This window comes from Fundulus heteroclitus, unplaced genomic scaffold, assembly GCF_011125445.2.
Source record: "Fundulus heteroclitus isolate FHET01 unplaced genomic scaffold, MU-UCD_Fhet_4.1 scaffold_80, whole genome shotgun sequence".
Lineage (NCBI taxonomy): Eukaryota > Metazoa > Chordata > Actinopteri > Cyprinodontiformes > Fundulidae > Fundulus > Fundulus heteroclitus.
Genome location: NW_023397252.1, coordinates 233,534 through 252,613, shown reverse-complemented (window position 1 = coordinate 252,613; position 19,080 = coordinate 233,534). Strand labels below are relative to the sequence as shown.

At 37.3% G+C, this 19,080-nt stretch overlaps 1 protein-coding gene and 5 gene segments (V, D, J or C); 3 read left to right on the top strand and 3 right to left on the bottom strand.

Annotated features, from left to right (window-relative positions):
• Window positions 1-269: 269 nt before the first annotated feature.
• On the bottom strand, window positions 270-760 carry LOC118562039. The segment is given in 2 exon segments: window positions 270-601; window positions 709-760. Coding segments are annotated over 2 exon segments (384 nt in total).
• A 1,227-nt stretch (window positions 761-1,987) lies between these two features.
• On the bottom strand, window positions 1,988-2,583 carry LOC118562063. The segment is given in 2 exon segments: window positions 1,988-2,302; window positions 2,403-2,583. Coding segments are annotated over 2 exon segments (360 nt in total).
• Window positions 2,549-5,356, top strand: LOC105924543. The segment is given in 3 exon segments: window positions 2,549-2,563; window positions 3,680-3,818; window positions 4,955-5,356. Coding segments are annotated over 3 exon segments (480 nt in total).
• A 1,356-nt stretch (window positions 5,357-6,712) lies between these two features.
• On the bottom strand, window positions 6,713-12,600 carry LOC118562038. Its single transcript, XM_036134336.1, has 5 exons — window positions 12,555-12,600; window positions 12,112-12,415; window positions 10,349-10,433; window positions 7,140-7,173; window positions 6,713-7,032 (listed from the first exon to the last, which is right to left on the bottom strand). The coding sequence occupies exons 1-5, from the start codon at window positions 12,598-12,600 to the stop codon at window positions 6,713-6,715; spliced, it is 789 nt and encodes a 262-aa protein (XP_035990229.1).
• Window positions 9,211-10,621, top strand: LOC118562068. The segment is given in 2 exon segments: window positions 9,211-9,268; window positions 10,155-10,621. A coding segment is annotated over 1 exon segment (255 nt).
• Window positions 12,601-15,329: 2,729 nt separating the features above from the next.
• Window positions 15,330-16,672, top strand: LOC118562067. The segment is given in 2 exon segments: window positions 15,330-15,361; window positions 16,257-16,672. A coding segment is annotated over 1 exon segment (255 nt).
• The last annotated feature ends 2,408 nt before the right edge of the window (window positions 16,673-19,080 follow it).

Here is a 19,080-nt window from a genome sequence, read left to right as displayed (position 1 = left end):
ATTTTAACTTCAGTCTTCCACAAATAAACTTTTTTCAGGTGTATGAAAATATTCAAATCTATAAACTAACTCGAAAGTTTCCTGTGAAACCAGCAATACATTTTAGTATGAACTATTCATAGAATGTATTAGTGAGGAAAAAATATCTCCATAAAATGATTGTTACTCTGTGTGTGTGTGTGTTTAGTGAGCTGTGTCAGAGTCTGCTGTGACATTCAGCTGCAGTTTCTGTTCAGGCTGACTGAGGGAGGTTTTTGTACGACTGTTTTTCACTGTGTGAATGGCCACTCACTACCGATGTTATGAATACTCTGACAGTAGTAAACTGCAGAATCTTCAGCCTGAACTCCACTGATGGTCAGAGTGAAGTCAGAGTTTGATCCACTGCCTGTAAAACGACTTGGAGTCCCTGATTCTCGAGTACTGGCATAATAAATGAGCAGCTTAGGAGGTTGTCCATATTTCTGTTGGTACCAGGCTAAGCGTTGGCCATGAGAATCAACATAAACATTCTGACTGATCCTACAGGGGATCCTGGCAGATCCTCCCAGATCAGCTGTCACTGCTGCAGGCTGAGTCACTGTGACCTGACCTCTGGACTCTGAGGACACAGAGACAAAAACATAAAGCAGCTTGATGGTTTTGTGGGCTTCATTTCAGAGGGACAGATGTTGATAGAGGAGAGGAGTTTGATCCTCTGGACTTTACCTGTGAAGCAGCAGCAGAGGAGAGTCCAGATGAGGACGCAGATCAAAGTCATGTTTTTGATGAGGAGGATTTCTGTGTCTTCTGTTGTGATGAAGGACAGCTGTCAGTCCTCCAGTGTTCAACTCTCAGGACTATAAACTCTCCCAGAGCACTGGAGCATGGTGCTGCTGATGCAAAGTGCCTCTCTATGGAAATGCTCTGACTGACTTCAGCAGCGACTTTGATCTGTTACGCTGTTCAGGGAAGAAGATTTTACATCATTAGATCTATTCTCATGAGTCTTTTAAATGTTTATTTTCTTTGAAAATGTTCTATAAATCTTTTATAGTTCATTAACATGAAATCTCTTATTTTTTTCTTTTGCTTCTGACTTTTTATGTTTTGACAGTAGCCAGAGAGGAAATGGCTGAAGAGAGAAGGGGAACAACACAGGATGCTGTGATAAACTGAAGGCCTGAGGTCCAGATGCTGACCTCCTGGTTGGGAGGACAGCATCTCTGACTACCTATATTTATTTCCCTCAGGTCTCACACTGAGGTAATATCAGAATGTTTGATAAACCCACAGCTCTATAGATCATATCACACAATTCAGCGGTTTTCATCATTTTGAGACAATTTATGTTGAGGAAACAGACTGGATGTTATGATTAAGCACACCTGACTACAAATAAAACCAAACCGATAAAAACCTATGAAACAGTTCTAAAGATTAAGATATTATTATATTATATAGAGTTTGAGTATGGCTCTGATTTCCTTTAAACGTCTAAAATCCTTGGTTGTCTTGATGTTTAAATTTCTGCATCACTGTTCTCATCATACAACTTTTGTATTTTACCGTTTTCAACAATATTTCAGTGAATTTGACTAAATAACTGCTGAATTATATCATGTTGGTGCTTGCTTGTTAACGATCTAACATTATTTTTCTGGCAATACATTTTTTCAAATCTGTATGTTGCTTCTTGTACTCAACAAAAAACACATTTCATAGTAAAAAATTATTTAATGATGCTGAATCAAAAATGATGAACAGCAATAAAAGGCGTATTTTGGTCTATCCAGACTCATCTTTCTTTTCAAATTCTTATCTTTGCAATTAATAATAATAATAATAGCAATAATAATTATCATAATAATAATAATAATAATAATAATAATAATAACTTAGTGAGATATTTGTAACAAACTGCTGTTGTGTTCCCCATTTGTACCACTTGTGTTTTCAGTGCAGCTGTGGATCAGTTCCTCTGCAGCTGAGGGAGGTTTTTGTACCACGTTATATCACTGTGTGAACGGTGTGCTCCAATCCTGCTGACAGTGATAAAGTCCTGCATCTTCAGCCTGAACTCTGCTGATGGTCAGAGTGAAATCAGTTCCAGACTGACTTCCACTGAAACGATCAGAAACTCCAGGCTGACGACGTGATGTCCAATAGATCAGGAGTTTAATAGCTTCTCCAGGTCTCTGAAGGTACCAGTCTACCTCATCGCTGACATATTGACTGGCTTTACATGTGATGGAGACAGTCTGTCCTGGAACAACAGACAGAGATTCTGGAGTCTGAGTCATGATTATGTCTCCTGATGAACCTGGAAGAGAAGAACAAAAATTAATAAACTAAAGGAAATGTGACTGAAAGTCAGAGCTGATGTGTTGGAGTAAAACCAAGTTCTGATCCCAGAGTCTCACCGTGAACCAGGAGTCCCAGGGTGGTCAGCAGTAGAGTCAGTGACATCATCATTGTGCTGCTGGTGTGTCAGTGGCTCTGAAAGGCCTGGACAGCCACTGATCAACACTGACCTCTTAACAGCTGGGAGCAGAGAGGCAGGACACATATGCAAACACACAGAGTCAGTCACATGGAGCTCAGCTCTACGCGTCATTTTGTTCTATTCTAATGAGCAAACACAGAGTCTATGGAAATGCTCTGAATGACTCCACCAGGGAATGATTTAAATGTGATGCTGTTCAAGGAAGAAGATTCTACATCTTTTTGTCTATTCTTATATTGTGTTTTGCCCCGAAAATATATGAATCTTTTACATTTCTATTATTGTAAAATATATTAATGTACTGCATTAATATATTTAGATGCCCAGTGGACTGGCGCTGTTTACTGGAGCTGATGTTGCTGAGTGGCCGCCATCTTGGATGGGTCTCTCATGCGACCCCAGTGCATTTATTTGTACTGAGGAAGCTGTTTGCCCAACTACAATAAATCAGAATTTTTATCTGATTTTCACACGGTTTGGTTTGTTACAAACAGCTGAGATGTGGTTATGATACATAAAAAAGACATGTTTCAATGCTGGTTAAGAGAACAGCATATCTGACCACTTAGATTAATTTCCCTCAGGTCTCACACTGAGTTAATATTTGAATGTTTGGTAAACCCACAGCTCCATAGAGCATACCACACAATTCAGTTATTTTCTGTTGTAATTTAATGAGTTTTCATCATTTTAAGAGAATTTATGTTGAGGAAACTGGTTGTTATGACTAAGCACATTTAACTCCAAATAAAACCTAACTGATAAAACTTGTAATAGAGCTCTAAAGATTAAGATATCATTATTTTATATACAGTTTGAGGAGAACTCTGATTTCCTTTTAAAAGTCTAAAACTCTTGGTTGTCTTGTTTTGATGTTTAGATTTCTGCATTACTATTCTCATCATACAACTTTTGTATTTTAGCTGTTTTACATGTATGTGTTTTTGATATTAAAAATGATTCAACATTTTCTAAAATATTAGGGTTTGGGGGAAAAAAAGCTTTACGAGTTATTGGTTTAAGAGTTATTAAGCTTTAAGAGTTTATAGTTCTCATCTTTTAGAAAGTTGTAGTCCATATAATTGATGTTTGATTAAAAAGGCAAAATTATCTGTCTTCTGCAAGTCAAATAAAAAAAAATACAACGTGGTATTTATCATATTAGTGCCAGACTTTATTATTTTCATCTTTTAGAAATTTGTAGTCCTGATATTTTGTTTGTGTCAGAGTCAGAGAGCCGTGTCTCTACAGTCAGAGGTTTTTGTACGACGGCTCAATGAGTTTGTATCACTGTGGTACACGTTTGGTGGAGGAACCAGACTGGATGTTGGAAGTAAGTAAAAGATAAATCTGCTATTTTATTGATTTGATTCTTATGTTTTAATGCTTTTTTATAGATTGAAGCTGGAAAAAAGCATTGTTTAATATTTAATATTTTGCAAAGAGCGCTCTCAGAGATAGGTTTTTTGATAGTTAAGATAAGAAATTATAACCGAGTAACAAGTTAGTATTGATCAAAAGCTTAAATGATGTTTGATTCTCCTTAGTTGGTCTTGGTTTGTAGGTTTAGTTTAGTCAGACAGAGTCAGAGAGCCGTGTCTCTACAGTCAGAGGTTTTTGTACGGCGCCTCAGTGAGTTTCTATCACTGTGGTGGACTTTTGGTGGAGGAACCAGACTGGATGTTGGAGGTAAGTTTACTTCATGTTTGATAGCAACATTTAAAATATGCTGAAATATTATTTCTACTCTCATTCAGAAAATTGTATATTTGCATTAATTTCTTCTTTAAACCGACCAGAATGTAAAGTTGCAGTTTAAGCTAAAATTAAACATTAACTATTTAATAAGCTAGTGTCAAATGTTGTTTCTAAAATAATTGTCTTGACTCAGGTCCGTTATGTTTGTTAATGTTATTACTTTTTTAACTTTAATGCTCTTCTACCAGCTGTGAACCAGTTTGGTGATTTGGTCTAAAAAAGCTCCATCAGAGCTTGATCAGGACTAAAACTGTTATTGGAGGAATAATCAGTCTTAATCTACTGTTGATCACAGCCAGAGAAAATGTTACTCTGATGACTCTTTTCTCTCAGTTTTGTTCGTATTTAAAACATGAATGTGAGCCATACAAACAGTTTAAATAAAATCTACTAAACATACCCAAAAATAATGATTCAAAACATCAGATGAAATAAATTGTTGCTTGTACAGTTGAAATATTAAAGTTATTTTAGTTTGTTAGAGGTTATTAAAATATTTAAATTACAATTATTTAGTTATTATTTCTGGGCTGATCTGAGCCTCTTAAAAGGAAGTGAAACAATGTCTCTGTGAGTGACGAGTGAAGCATGAAAACATCTGGCAGAAACTTCCTGTTGTAGAAAATCCCTCCCTGACTGTAACCATGTCACAGTATCTGCTGCTTAACTCCTCTGTAGTTCTCATCCTCTAACCTGATTGGTGTCTCCTAGGTGATGCCCGTCCCACCCTGACAGTGCTGCCCCCCTCCAGTGAGGAGCTGCAGCAGGGGAAGGCCACCCTCATGTGTCTGGCCAACAAGGGCTTCCCCTCAGACTGGAGTCTGTCCTGGACGCTGGACGGCAGCAGCAGCTTCACCTGGGAAGAAAACAAGAGCCGAGTGGTGCTGCAGAAGGACGGCCTCTACAGCTGGAGCAGCACCCTGAGGCTCCCTGCAGACCAGTGGAGGAAGGTGGGCTCTGTGACCTGTGAGGCCTCCAAGGGCTCCCAGCCTGCAGTCACACAGACGCTGACCAGAGACCAGTGTTCCCAGTCCTGAGCTCATTCACTGGGAGTTTGCTGGTCTTTTTCTGCTACTGCTCTGTTTTTGCTCTTCAATTGTTTCTCTCAGTTTTTCTTCCATATTTTTCCATATGTCCTTGTAAAGCTTGTTGACGGAAATAAAACTAACAAAACAAAATGTTGTTTGACTGCATTACTTTAATACAGATAATTACATATTATTTAAATGCCTTTGAATATTCTCATCATTTCACAGAAGCCTTTTAGAACATAGATTACAGGATTTCAGTAATTATCACCAATATGCTCTTGTCGAAAATAATAAAGAACATCATCTTAGTTTGTGAAGTATTTTTCTGTCTATTAAGTAATTTTCTTGATCCATTTTAAATGTCTTAAAATGATTAAAGGATGTTTGCACATGATCCTTTGTTTCTACCAAACAATGTGAATTAACACATTTGTGCCGCTTATTTTGAATCAAGTTGTACTTCTCTACATGAGTTTTTACCATTTAGAAAATGTGTTCTTTTTTTTTTACAGGTACAAAAGCTGGTATTTGTTGTTTTGAAAATATTTGTTAGGTATTACAATAAGGTAACCTAATGCCTCACCTTGTGGTAAATTATTTGTCATTGCGTATTTGTCATTTAAACAATAAAATCTTTCTGTGTATAGAAATGGACAAAAGTTTAGGAATAAGATTCAATTCAATTAAAAAAATACTAAAAAACTTTTTTTGGATCAAATATTTGCAGAGGATATCACAAGGTAAATTTGATGAATTTCAACAAAATTAACAAAATGATATTTAGTCATCGAAGTATTTGAAATTAGTACATATTTGATTTGGTGTTGGTTAGATTTAGCTTTATTTAAAGTAACATCACCTGGCTGCAACAGCAACATGGCAAGCAGCATTTACAAAAATACACACTGTGTTCATTGTATTGTAGATTGACATTTTGTGTCTCTAAAGTCCTTTCACAATTTCCAGCTTGCAGTGTGAAATCCAGTGTGTGTGTGTATATATATATATATATATATATATATGTGTGTGTGTGTGTGTGTGTGTGCTGTTGTACTTGCAGCTGAGCAAAAACATTTTTTTTATAATTTTAATAGTAAAGTGAGGAATTTGATGTAGAGTGAGGACCTTATGCTGGTCCTCACTTTTATTCTGGTCTAGGGGGTAGGGTTAGCACTATGGACTCAATAAGGTTTAGGTTAGGGTTAAATAAAACCCTGTAAAGGTTAGGATTAGGGCTATGGTCAAGGTTAGGCCATAGAAAGATTAGAAGATGAATTGAAGTGTATGGAAGACAAGGCACAGTCCTCACTATGTACTTGAAACAAGGTTGAGTGTTTGTGTTGTAACTAACTGTAACAGTCAACTGAAGCCGCCATCTGTGACACACGGTTCAGTTTCTGTTCAGTCTGAACAGGGGAGGTTTTTGTACGACTGCTTTTCACTGTGTGTATGAATATGTGCTGCTGATGTAGAATTGACCCATGCAGTAATAAACTGCAGCATCTTCAGCCTGAACTCCACTGATGGTCAGAGTGAAGTCAGAGTTTGATCCACTGCCTGTAAAACGACTTGGAGTCCCTGAGTCTCGAGAGCTGATATAATAAATGAGCCTCTTAGGAGTTTGCCCATCTTTTTGTTGATACCAGGATAAATGGTTGCTATAAATATTCTGTGACGTCTGACAACTTATGGTGGCAGATCCTCCAAGATCAGCTGTCACTGCTGCAGGCTGAGTCACTGTGACCTGACCTCTGGACTCTGAGGACACAGAGACAAAAACATAAAGCAGCTTGATGGTTTTGTGGGCTTCATTTCAGAGGGACAGATGTTGATAGAGGAGAGGAGTTTGATCCTCTGGACTTTACCTGTGAAGCAGCAGCAGAGGAGAGTCCAGATGAGGACGCAGATCAAAGTCATGTTTTTGATGAGGAGGATTTCTGTGTCTTCTGTTGTCATGAAGGACAGCTGTCAGTCCTCCAGTGTTCAACTCTCAGGACTATAAACTCTCCCAGAGCACTGGAGCATGGTGCTGCTGATGCAAAGTGTCTCTCTATGGAAATGCTCTGTAGTGATTCCTGTAGGAACTGGGATCTTTAAGTTGCAGTTGCTCTTTCAGTCAGAATATTCTGTTTCTGTGCAAAAAACAATTAATGATTTATAGAAAATGTTTTTCAAATTACTTTTTGAAACTGTTTTGAACAATTTATGAGGCCCAATCTCCACTTTTAACGTCTTTCCACTGACTCTTTATATTTCAAATTGTTTCAATATTTAGTTTTTGTGGTAATGTTACTTTACTTTTCTATAAATTCAATTTGCAGATAAATTACATAATTTCAAGAGCACATATCACCCCAAAGTTTTCATTTGTTTTAATTGTGTTTTGCAATTCTAGATTTGACTTATTAAACAATTCTTTGGAAACCTCCAATATTTTTAAAAGCATTTAAATTGAGAATTTTGTTGTACTAACATCTAAATAATTTTTGTGGATGATGAGAATGAAACATACCAAGTCAAATTAAAATCATATGTATGTAATACCTTTACTTTAAAGGCATATAAAGATCCACTGGCTTAGCCCCAACAATGTCTTTCTACACTTTTTGATTTTAAAGAAATGCAGTTTGACCACTGGCTAAAATAAGCAACCAAGAACAAATGAGTAATAATACCCCATAAAAATCAGCTCTGAGATACCACGTAAACTGCACATTCTGTATATGAAACTGCATAATATTGTACACCAACGGTTTTCCACTATTACACAAATATAAATGAGTTAATGATTCATGCAGACGCTCTGTGTGCCCTGATGAAGTTTCACTCACCTCAGCATGCCAAAAGCCTGCAGCCACACCAACGGATGACTGTCCAACCTGTTTTCTGATTATCCTTAATTACATTACCATGTAGGAGAACTCCATTTAATTCTCTACTCTCAGTCATAGTCTGTTGTCTGTTGTCTTTCTTTCTTTCTGTTCTTTCTCTTCTTCCTTGCTGACCAACAGTAGGCCAGTTTCCACCAGCATCAATAGTGGTTGTTGTTCACCCTGTTCTCAATCAATCCAGGATGGAGATCATGTTATTGTCTTACAAGGTAAATTTGGTAAAAGTTTTACACCTGATGTCCTTCCTGATGCAACTCTGCATTTATCCAGGCTTGTGACCAAACCCTGAACAGGACACAGGACACTGTGCCCCTGTGAGGCTGCATTGCATTGAATAGCAGTTTACCAGAGGGATTTATTAGATTATTAATCTAAACTATTTTCCTTAGACTAACAACTGCTTAGTTATAGTAACTTTTTTGAGGAAATAAAGTCATTTATAAATCTATGTGCTGTAAATGAAAGCATCAATTATTATTATTATTATTATTATTATTATTATTATTATTATTATTATTATTATTATTATTATTATTAATAATAATAATAATAATAATAATAATTTTGACTAGTTTACATCTAGATTTAAAAGATCTTACACAGGCAGCAGATTTATGAAGTTTGTTTTCATGAAAGCGAGTGAGCCGTGTCTCTCTACAGTCAGAGGTTTTTGTACGGCGGCTCAATGAGTTTGTATCACTGTGGTGGACTTTTGGTGGAGGAACCAGACTGGAGGTCGGAAGTAAGTCAAATTTAAAGCTATTCTTTTACAAACAGCATTCTTGTTTTATCAATATTCTTTTTCAAATAATACCTGGAAAAAAATAGGTATATTTTCTGTTTCAAACAAACAGAATATTAAGCTAAATAAAGAAGTCATTTTGTGAATGAAAATCTGAAATCTGAATTTGTAGATGATTAGGAGCTGCTTCAGGCTTAAACTTAGACAGATTTTATAGGTGTTTTATCTAAATTGTAGGTTTAGTTTAGTCAAAAATCAGAGAGCCATGTCTCTCTACAGTAGGAGGTTTTTGTACGGCGGCTCAATGAGTTTGTATCACTGTGGTGGACTTTTGGTAGAGGAACCAGACTGGAGGTTGGAAGTAAGTCACAGTAAAAGCTTGTATTCAGTAATAATTGTCTCTTTAGAGTATCTCAATTTGATAAAGGATGAGACTAAATTGTAATCGTTTTAGTGGATAATCTTAGGCTGAAGGTTCAGTTTAGTCTGAAAATGTATGAAAACTGTGTCTTTCTGCAGTCAAAGGTTTCTCTACAGCAGCTCAATCAGTTTGTATGTCTGTGGAGGACTTTGGGTCGTGGAATCAGCCTCGGTGAATATTTGGATGTTTTTTAGTTATAGTTCTGTGTCCTGTTGAAAGTAGAAACAATATCTTTGTTTTTATTATTTTCTTATACTGTGTTTCAAATAAGACCATAAAACAGGGGTTAAAGTATAAAGCAACACTGGAAGTAAAATGTCAAGACTTTGAAGAGTAATCGTCATGACAATAAGGGTCAGTCGTCCAAGAATATACATTTTGTTTCTGAGTTATTTGAAGCATAATCTCAAAATATTCATGAAAGACATGAGAGAACTTCTGATATTGATCAGAGCTTCTGAACAGTTTAAATGTATTTGAAATGTTACTAAATGATAAATAGAACCGTATAGAAACATTTATTCCCTGTTTAAAGAAAATGACAACCGATGTTATTTTGAATATCAGGTAAAAACTTAATATATTGGTTCTACATTTCAGTACTGATATATTTTAGTTGAAACTGTATTCTGAGTCTTCCTGAGCTGATATGCATGAACAATTTTGAAAGGGAAGTGAAACATAGCGTGAGCTGAGTGGCTGTTAGAGCAGAAAGACATCTGTCAGAAACTTCTTTATGCAGAAAATCAACTGTAACAGGACAAGAGTTGAAATGACTGTTGTTAGATTCTAGTTCCTGTCGTCTAACCTGATTGGTGTCTCCTAGGTGATGCCCGTCCCACCCTGACAGTGCTGCCCCCCTCCAGTGAGGAGCTGCAGCAGGGGAAGGCCACCCTCATGTGTCTGGCCAACAAGGGCTTCCCCTCAGACTGGAGTCTGTCCTGGACGCTGGACGGCAGCAGCAGCTTCACCTGGGAAGAAAACAAGAGCCGAGTGGTGCTGCAGAAGGACGGCCTCTACAGCTGGAGCAGCACCCTGAGGCTCCCTGCAGACCAGTGGAGGAAGGTGGGCTCTGTGACCTGTGAGGCCTCCAAGGGCTCCCAGCCTGCAGTCACACAGACGCTGACCAGAGACCAGTGTTCCCAGTCCTGAGCTCATTCACTGGGAGTTTGCTGGTCTTTTTCTGCTACTGCTCTGTTTTTGCTCTTCGATTGTTTATCTCAGTGTTTCTTCCATAAGTGTATATCTGTTCATGTACAACTTGATGATTGAAATAAAACTGACAAAAAATAATTGTGGTTTTACTTTATCACTTAAATGTGTTTATTGCTTTACTAGAACCTTTGCGCTGGACATTTTCAAACAAGGGCATTTAAACAGCTTAGAATATCCTTTTGGCTCTAGTTTAGACAAAGTTTTATGATTTCTGGATCTCAGTCATAATACTGATATTTGCTTTTGTTAAGGCCAAACTATTTCATCATAAGTCAAGTTGTATTTCCAGCACAGATCAATTATGTTTTGCAGAATTAACACAGTCAAATTATATCCTGCAGAGATATTAAGGTACTGCAAATAATTAATTAGGATCAGTACTTTAAATCAGCTGCAACAGTGCATTAATATATGTATATTTTTATGGGACTTAATCAAATATTTTAATATATGTGGATTTTTATAAAATCTTTTCTGGGCGGACTGCATAACGGAGCTCACAGGTAAAACACAAGGAGGCGGACTCTGTCTCTACATAAATGAAGGCTGGTGTACAGATGTCACAACGATGAAAACAATCATGCAGCCCTTATTCAGAGACATTACTCATTAGCTATAAACCCTTTTATTCCCTGGAAGAGTTTTACTGGTTTTTGCTAGTCACTGTTTACATTCCACATCAGGCCAGTGTTGATGAAGTGTAAAATATGCCATAGAAACCCTTTTGAAAATATAGGAGAAGCCCTAGATATTACAGATCAAGCTATTCTGGACTGAATGAGCTGAAGCATATTTGTTCCACAAAGGTTTTAGGGGGGCAGTGTGCCAAGTGGACCTGTGATCTTGGCACAACTTAGCCAAATTGGCCAAAACTGTGCCAAATGTGTATTTCACCTCAGAAAAAGGAATCTGGTCATATAAACATGCTCATTTCCATTGTTGAAAATCCTTCTACATATGATGAAGCATTTGGTAATGACATTTAGCTGTATATCATCAACTGTGTCCAGAACAGTTCGTGGAGGGAAGTTTTTGTAAAGCACAGAGGTAAGAAAAAGGAAAACGTGACACCAAGTTATTTTTTCTGTTCCAAAGGGTTCGAGTACAGAATCTAACTGAATCTGTGCATATGTATGTGTTTTTGATATTTTGAGGGTGACAGTTAACCTGTTGTAAAGAACGTGAAAAGATAGAATTACAGACCTGCTATGTTAGACCTGCAATGACAGGCCTGCTTTGACTTTAATGATGAAGTTTCGTCAGACCAAATAGAAGAACTTCAGAAGTGGGAACAGAGTCCTTAAAACCTAAACCAGGCCAGAAACACACTGACCAAAGAGATCAAAGCAGCAAAGAGGTTCTACACTGAAACGTTGGTGACATCAGCCAGCAAGCCTGCATTATGAAGAGGCCTTGATAAACCTACAATAGGAGACCATCCCTCCAACCTAGTGGCACCCAATGACTGAATGACTGTCAGATATGGTTTCTATTGCAGGTTTTTTTTTCAGTGCAGCTGTGGATCAGTTCCTCTGCAGCTCTGAGGTTTTTGTACGACGTTGTATCACTGTGTGAACGGGACGTTCTCATCATGTTGACAGTAATAAACTCCTGCATCTTCAGCCTGAACTCTGCTGATGGTCAGAGTGAAATCGATATCATATCCACTTCCACTGAAACGGTCAGACACTCCAGACCCACGTGATACAGCACTATAAATTAGGAGTTTAGGAGCTTCTCCAGGTTTCTGAAGGTACCAGTGCAAATCATCATCAACAGCAGCACTGGCTTTACATGTGATGGAGACAGTCTGTCCTGGAACAACAGACTGAGATGCTGGAGTCTGAGTCAAGGTGATTTCTGCTGAGGAACCTAAAAAAATGAGACGAGAGAATTATTAAGATTAGACCAGATAAAAAAAACAGCATCCACATGTAGAAGGATGGTTCCTTTGCTTCTTTTTTATTTAACCTCTTTACACCCCGAAACAGTTTTAAACAGAGAGTCTCACCATGAACCAGGAGTCCCAGGGTGGTCAGCAGTAGAGTCAGTGACATCATCATTGTGCTGCTGGCTCTGAAAGGCCTGGACAGCCACTGATCAACACTGACCTCTTAACAGCTGGGAGCAGAGAGGCAGGACACATATGCAAACACACAGAGTCAGTCACATGGAGCTCAGCTCTACAGCTCATAACGCCTCCTTTTCTCTGCTGAAACATTTGTCGTGTATTTATTAATCTGCATCTCCTGCTACATGTCAGGATATTTCCTCCAACCTGCTGAGAGAACAAAACTACAGTTAAACTCAGAGTTTATGACTTTTATGTGAGTTCTGACTTAAAGTCAGGACTTACATACACAGGGTCTATTTAATGTTATTTATTAATGATCACATATTTATCTTAATCTGTGTCAAATCTAGTTTGTTTTGGGATGAACTTCTGATCCTCTGTGAAAACCAGGGTAAAATCTATTTACAGTTTTGTTCCGTCTTACTATATTGTAATGTTTAAACTTAATCTGTGGCAGATGAAAAATATAGATTTAAAATCTTGATACAGGACTAACAGAATGTCATGTTCTCATGTGTTTGCATTCAGTCAGCTTCACCAGTCATCAGTTGTGTTTCTATTCAATCTGAATGAGTTAGTTCATTGATTGTTTTCCACTGTGTGAACACAACTTGGCTGTTGAAAGTGTCGCTCTGAAAGAATCTTCAGCTTGAACTTTATTGATGGTCAGAGTGAAGTCAGAGTTTGATCTACTGCCTATGAAACCATTTAGAGTCCCTGAAACTCTGCTGTTGGACACATAATGAGCAATTAGAGAGTATATGAGCCAACATCCAGCTCATATACATTTTTTATTATTTCTTTTGAAGCTATATTGTGTTGTGAGGTGAATTGGGGCCAAAACAATTGTTTCACTGTTTAAATAAACTCCAACCAGAACCTTATGAGTTCAGCCAAGAGAGAAAAATCTTCATCAGGTTGTTAATAATGTTTTCTTCCACATGGACTTAAATTCTATTGGCCAAATAATGAGCAGCTAGAGTTTAATTCACTCTCTGTTCAAACAAGATGTTTAATGTCCATTATCTGGCTAATATAAAGTTTTTAACTTTAGTTTCTGTTAAAGCCATGTTGTGTCTTGACAAGAGATAGAGGTTAAAACAAATATATCACTGTTTAAAGAAACTCCATTCAGAACCTTAAGATATGTGTTCAGCCATGACAACTAAATCTTCATCTGGTTGTTAATGTTTGCTATAATTCGTACCTAAATGCTGATCAATGCAGGTCAAATGTTATCTTCCACAACAAAGTTTTTCCAAGTAGGTATATATTAAAATATTCTAACCTATAAGTTAACTTCAAAGCTTCCTCAAAATCAGCAATACATTTCAATGTGAACTATTCATTTGAGGAAAAACTATCATCATAAAATGATTGTTACTCTGTGTGTCTGTGTTTAGTGAGCTGTGTCAGAGTCTGCTGTGACATTCAGCTGCAGTTCAGTTTCTGTTCAGTCTGACTGAGGGAGGTTTTTGTACGACTGTTTTTCACTGTGTGAACACATACTGGCTGCTGATGACATGAAAACTCTGACAGTAATAAACTGCAGCATCTTCAGCCTGAACTCCACTGATGGTCAGAGTGAAGTCAGAGTTTGATCCACTGCCTGTAAAACGACTTGGAGTCCCTGATTCTCGAGTACTGGCATAATAAATGAGCCGCTTAGGAGGTTGTCCATCTTTCTGTTGATACCAGGTTAGGTCGTTAGAGCCATGAACATTCTGACTGGTCCTACAGGGGATCTTGGCAGGTCCTCCCAGATCAGCTGTCACTGCTGCAGGCTGAGTCACTGTGACCTGACCTCTGGACTCTGAGGACACAGAGACAAAAACATAAAGCAGCTTGATGGTTTTGTGGGCTTCATTTCAGAGGGACAGATGTTGATAGAGGAGAGGAGTTTGATCCTCTGGACTTTACCTGTGAAGCAGCAGCAGAGGAGAGTCCAGATGAGGACGCAGATCAAAGTCATGTTTTTGATGAGGAGGATTTCTGTGTCTTCTGTTGTCATGAAGGACAGCTGTCAGTCCTCCAGTGTTCAACTCTCAGGACTATAAACTCTCCCAGAGCACTGGAGCATGGTGCTGCTGATGCAAAGTGCCTCTCTATGGAAATGCTCTATAGTGATTCCTGTAGGAACTGGGATCAATTTCTCTCAGCTGTTGAAAATCAAAAACTGATCAGACTTTATCTTTTTCATAGTAAATAACAATTTTACCAAGAGTAATAATTCTTTAAGGTGACAGTGATGCAGGAGGAAGCAGTTTGTGACCTGAAAGCCGTAATTGAACGTCGACCTTTTAAGTTTGGCCCCTGCTTCTCGTCCATCAACTGCTGGGAGTTGGGCACCCAGCAAGAAAGTCGATGGATAGTTGGATAAATATAAATCATTTTTAAATATATAAATAATATTAGATGACTGGTTGGTGGACAAAGTCTTCACCTACAGACACACAGTGGCCTTAGAGCTCATACTGAGGAAATATCACTTTGGTTGGTAAACCCACATTTTAGACTTTTAGACTTTAGACAACTGATTTGAAAGGTTTATCAGATGTAATTATTTAATGAATGTACCAAAGTTTAATATTTTCTTCTTTCTAAAAGTTTCTCATCCTCCATAAATTGTTTGTGTCAGAGTCAGAGAACCGTGTCTCTACAGTCAGAGGTTTTTGTACGACGGCTCCATCAGTTTGTATCACTGTGGTGGACTTTTGGTGGAGGAACCAGACTGGATGTTAACTGTAAGTACAACTAACTTAAATAAAATTAACAATCCCTGTAATGTTAAGTTTTATAGGGTTTTTCTCAAAAGAAAAACACTTCTTTTTGGGTTTAGTTAGTTTTTATTTTTCTAAGTTGCTGTGTTTAATGGAAACTGTGATGTCTGAGTTGGACTAATAATATGAGTCTTAACACTGATAAAACAGCTGTTATTTAAAGAAGACAAAGAAAATCAGCTTTATATGATAAGTATAAAAATTAATAATCAGAAAATCCTACATGTTAAATAAAATGTTAAGTTAAAGCATAATAATTTAAAGTTTTCCAATTTTAATTTTTACATTTATATAATCATATATTTTTAATTTTTTTATATATATTTCAGTATCACTTAAAGCTTTCAGTTTTCTCTTCAAAGTTTTCTTATTTCTGCTTATCGTTTACAAGCGGTGTGGACTATATGCTGAGCGACATTATCAGTGTCACTGTGTGGAATGTGATCTCTGGCTCATGTATATTAATTATCAATAACTCATTTTCTCTAATCTTTGAATAATAGTTTTGGAAAAGAAAATGTCTGAAAACTTTGTTTTTTCAAGAAAGCTAGTTTTTTTTAATAGGGAAATAAACTTAGTGTGTGAGATTCAGGTAATAGCACATATCTCTTAAAAACAATAAAAATAAAATTTAAGTGGTTTTAAAAGATTAAACCTGATTTTTAAAATGGAAGACATTTAATGAGAAACCATGAAAACATTTAGAAATGTCAGTTTTTATGTGTGGTACTGAAACCTGTCTGTTACTGTGGTTGAGCAGTAATGCATGTGTGTTACCATGGTTACAAGATCCAGAGCAGGAAGTGAAACCTGGAGGACTTTAATCTAGACTTTGCAATGTGTTTGTTTCTCTCTGCAGTGGGTGAACGCCGTCCCACCCTGACAGTGCTGCCCCCCTCCAGTGAGGAGCTGCAGCAGGGGAAGGCCACCCTCATGTGTCTGGCCAACAAGGGCTTCCCCTCAGACTGGAGTCTGTCCTGGACGCTGGACGGCAGCAGCAGCTTCACCTGGGAAGAAAACAAGAGCCGAGTGGTGCTGCAGAAGGACGGCCTCTACAGCTGGAGCAGCACCCTGAGGCTCCCTGCAGACCAGTGGAGGAAGGTGGGCTCTGTGACCTGTGAGGCCTCCAAGGGCTCCCAGCCTGCAGTCACACAGACGCTGACCAGAGACCAGTGTTCCCAGTCCTGAGCTCATTCATGGATTTTCTAAAGATTTATTCTGCTACAGATCGCTTGCTTTGAAAACTGTCTGTTGGATTTTATCCTCAGAATCTCTGTTGTTTGTTGCTCAACTCCTTTAAAAAAAACAATAAAATACAAATCATCACTCCTGTTTTTTTTTTATTCATTCCAATTAAATCATGCATTATTAGATTATTAAGCTTAATTGGTACCTTGAAAAATACAACAAATGATTGACTTTTCCTTAAATTAAGAGGTGCAAGAACATCTGGTGAGGCTGATTTATTCCTCAGAACAATTTTCTTTTTCATCCTTTTAAAGTATTCTGATAATAATAAATATAATTTAGTATTTATCAATACATTTATATTTTACATTTACATATTTATTCAACATTCATCAAATGATAAAACAGCTAATCTTTAGATAATTACCTGAGTCATGTGAGTTTTTTTATTAAAGGTTTAAAGCAGAAAACTATCTACATTTGGCCCAAAAATTCAAAGTCAACTTTATTCATCATGTGAAACAACGTCGTACTGAAGCTCTTATAAGCCAGACAACTATTAGACCAAATGCCTCAGTAAAACATTAAAATATGCTTTAGAAATCCAGTAACTGATAATAATGATGAAAAACAGCTAAATAAAGACAAAACAAAAACAAAACAGATCTAAAGGTTTTTAAGACAATTATTCAACTTCAACCCTCATTAAACGTCCAAGTAAACATGTGAGTCTTTAATAAACATCTGAAGCTCTCTACTGACTGAGTGCTGCATGTTTGTAGAGGTAGATTGTTCCACAGAGGAAGAACAGCTGATGCTCAGTAATTATATTAATATTGGGCCGGAATAATATTAATCTGGTGATCCTGTCTATTAAATAATGTGAAAGATGAAAATATGATAGAAACCAATGTAACCAGGATAATTTTTCTATATTAGATTCAGTTTATTTTATTTTTCATTTTTTTAGATTTAATTGTATTTATTTTTATCTAAAGGTTTAATTAAAATCCTCCTTTCCTTAATTTATTCAACACTCACCAAGTGAGAACAATATTGTTCTCGTGCGGTTTTCACGTCATGTGACAGCTGCACGTCAGCGTCCTAAATTGACAGCTGCGGCTTATATAGCTGCTAATTGCACCTTAGGTAGGAAAATGGGGATTCGTGCACTGAGCGATTGGGGGAAAGAGATCGTCAGTTGGAGAGTGCCGGAGAGAGGAGGATTACGAGCGGAGTGAGAAGTTGGTAGGAGCTGAGAATTGTTTGGCGGATTGCATAAACTGTACATTGAATGTAGCTTTATGGCTTCCACATCAGGTGGAAATAGTGGAGAAGAAATGGAGTGGATGATGTCTAGGTCTGCAAGGAGAAAGCGAGAAATGAGGCAAAGACAGGAAAGAGATAGAAGTTGGTCAGATGGGAGTGAGATTAGAGAGAAAAGAAGTAAAAAGACAAAAACAAATACAAGCCCGGGAAAACAAGTGCAGGGAGAGAGAGCAAATGGCGAGGAGGAGTGGAAAGTTACAGTCGAGTTCAAAGTAGAGGGAGGACATTTACATCCGGTTAAACTAACTAAAGCAATAGAGAAAGAAATTGGACAAATCAAGTCAGCCAGGATTATGAATAATAGAAAGATATTAATTTATGCTGTTAGTAAAAAACAACAAGAACAGATTCTCAAAATGACAAATTTGGTAGGTGAGAGAGTCAAAACATTCATCCCTGGCGCAGCTGCAAGATTAAGAGGAGTGATTACAGGTGTTCCAATTGACATGACAGTTGATGAAATCAAACAAGAGATTAAAGGAGGCAAAGTTGTTGAAGCTACAAGGATAAAACATAAAAGGGATGGAGTTGTTAAAGACACCATGGCAGTAATATTGCAGTTTGAGAATGTTGTACCAGAATCTGTGCAGATCGGATACATAAACTTCAGGGTCAGAGAATACATTCCCAATCCAATAAGATGTTTTATTTGTCAGAGAATGGGTCATGTAGCTAAGGAATGCAAAGGGAAAATAAGGTGTGCAAGATGTGGAGGTTCGCATGAGTATGGAAAATGTGAGAAAGACGCCAAAGTTAAATGCTGTAATTGTGGAGGAGAACACAGTGCAGCATATGGTGGGTGCATAGTACAGAGGGAAGCAAGGCAAGCACAAAGAATAAAAATAACAGAGAAGGTGTCATATGCTGAGGCATTAAGGAAAGTTAGAAATGAAAGTATAAATAACTTGGGAAATAAAGAAACAATTCAAGGAGTTTTAAATCAGGAAAATAAATCACAAAGAAAGCAAAAGCAAACCATTGTCAGTTCAACAGATGAAAGTAATGTATGTAAGCACAAATGTAATGTGGATAAAAATACAATGGTGGTGAAAAAAGATAATTTTGTGGCATTTATCTGTCACATTATAAATGTTACAGTGCAAATGAAGAAGAAAAGTGATAAAATCAAAACGGTTGTAGAAGCAGCAGGAAGGTTTCTAGACATG

What these genes read in the sequence shown, in the direction of transcription:
- LOC118562038 (XM_036134336.1), bottom strand. Translation starts at nt 12,600, where the DNA reads ATGTCACTGACTCTACTGCTGACCACCCTGGGACTCCTGGTTCATG. An exon ending in GAGAACGTCCCGTTCACACA is followed by an intron (nt 10,434 to 12,111) that starts GTGATACAACGT and finishes GTGTGACTGCAG; the next exon opens with GCTGGGAGCCCTTGGAGGCC. An exon ending in CTCAGGGTGCTGCTCCAGCT is followed by an intron (nt 7,174 to 10,348) that starts GTAGAGGCCGTC and finishes TTGATCTGCGTC; the next exon opens with CTCATCTGGACTCTCCTCTG.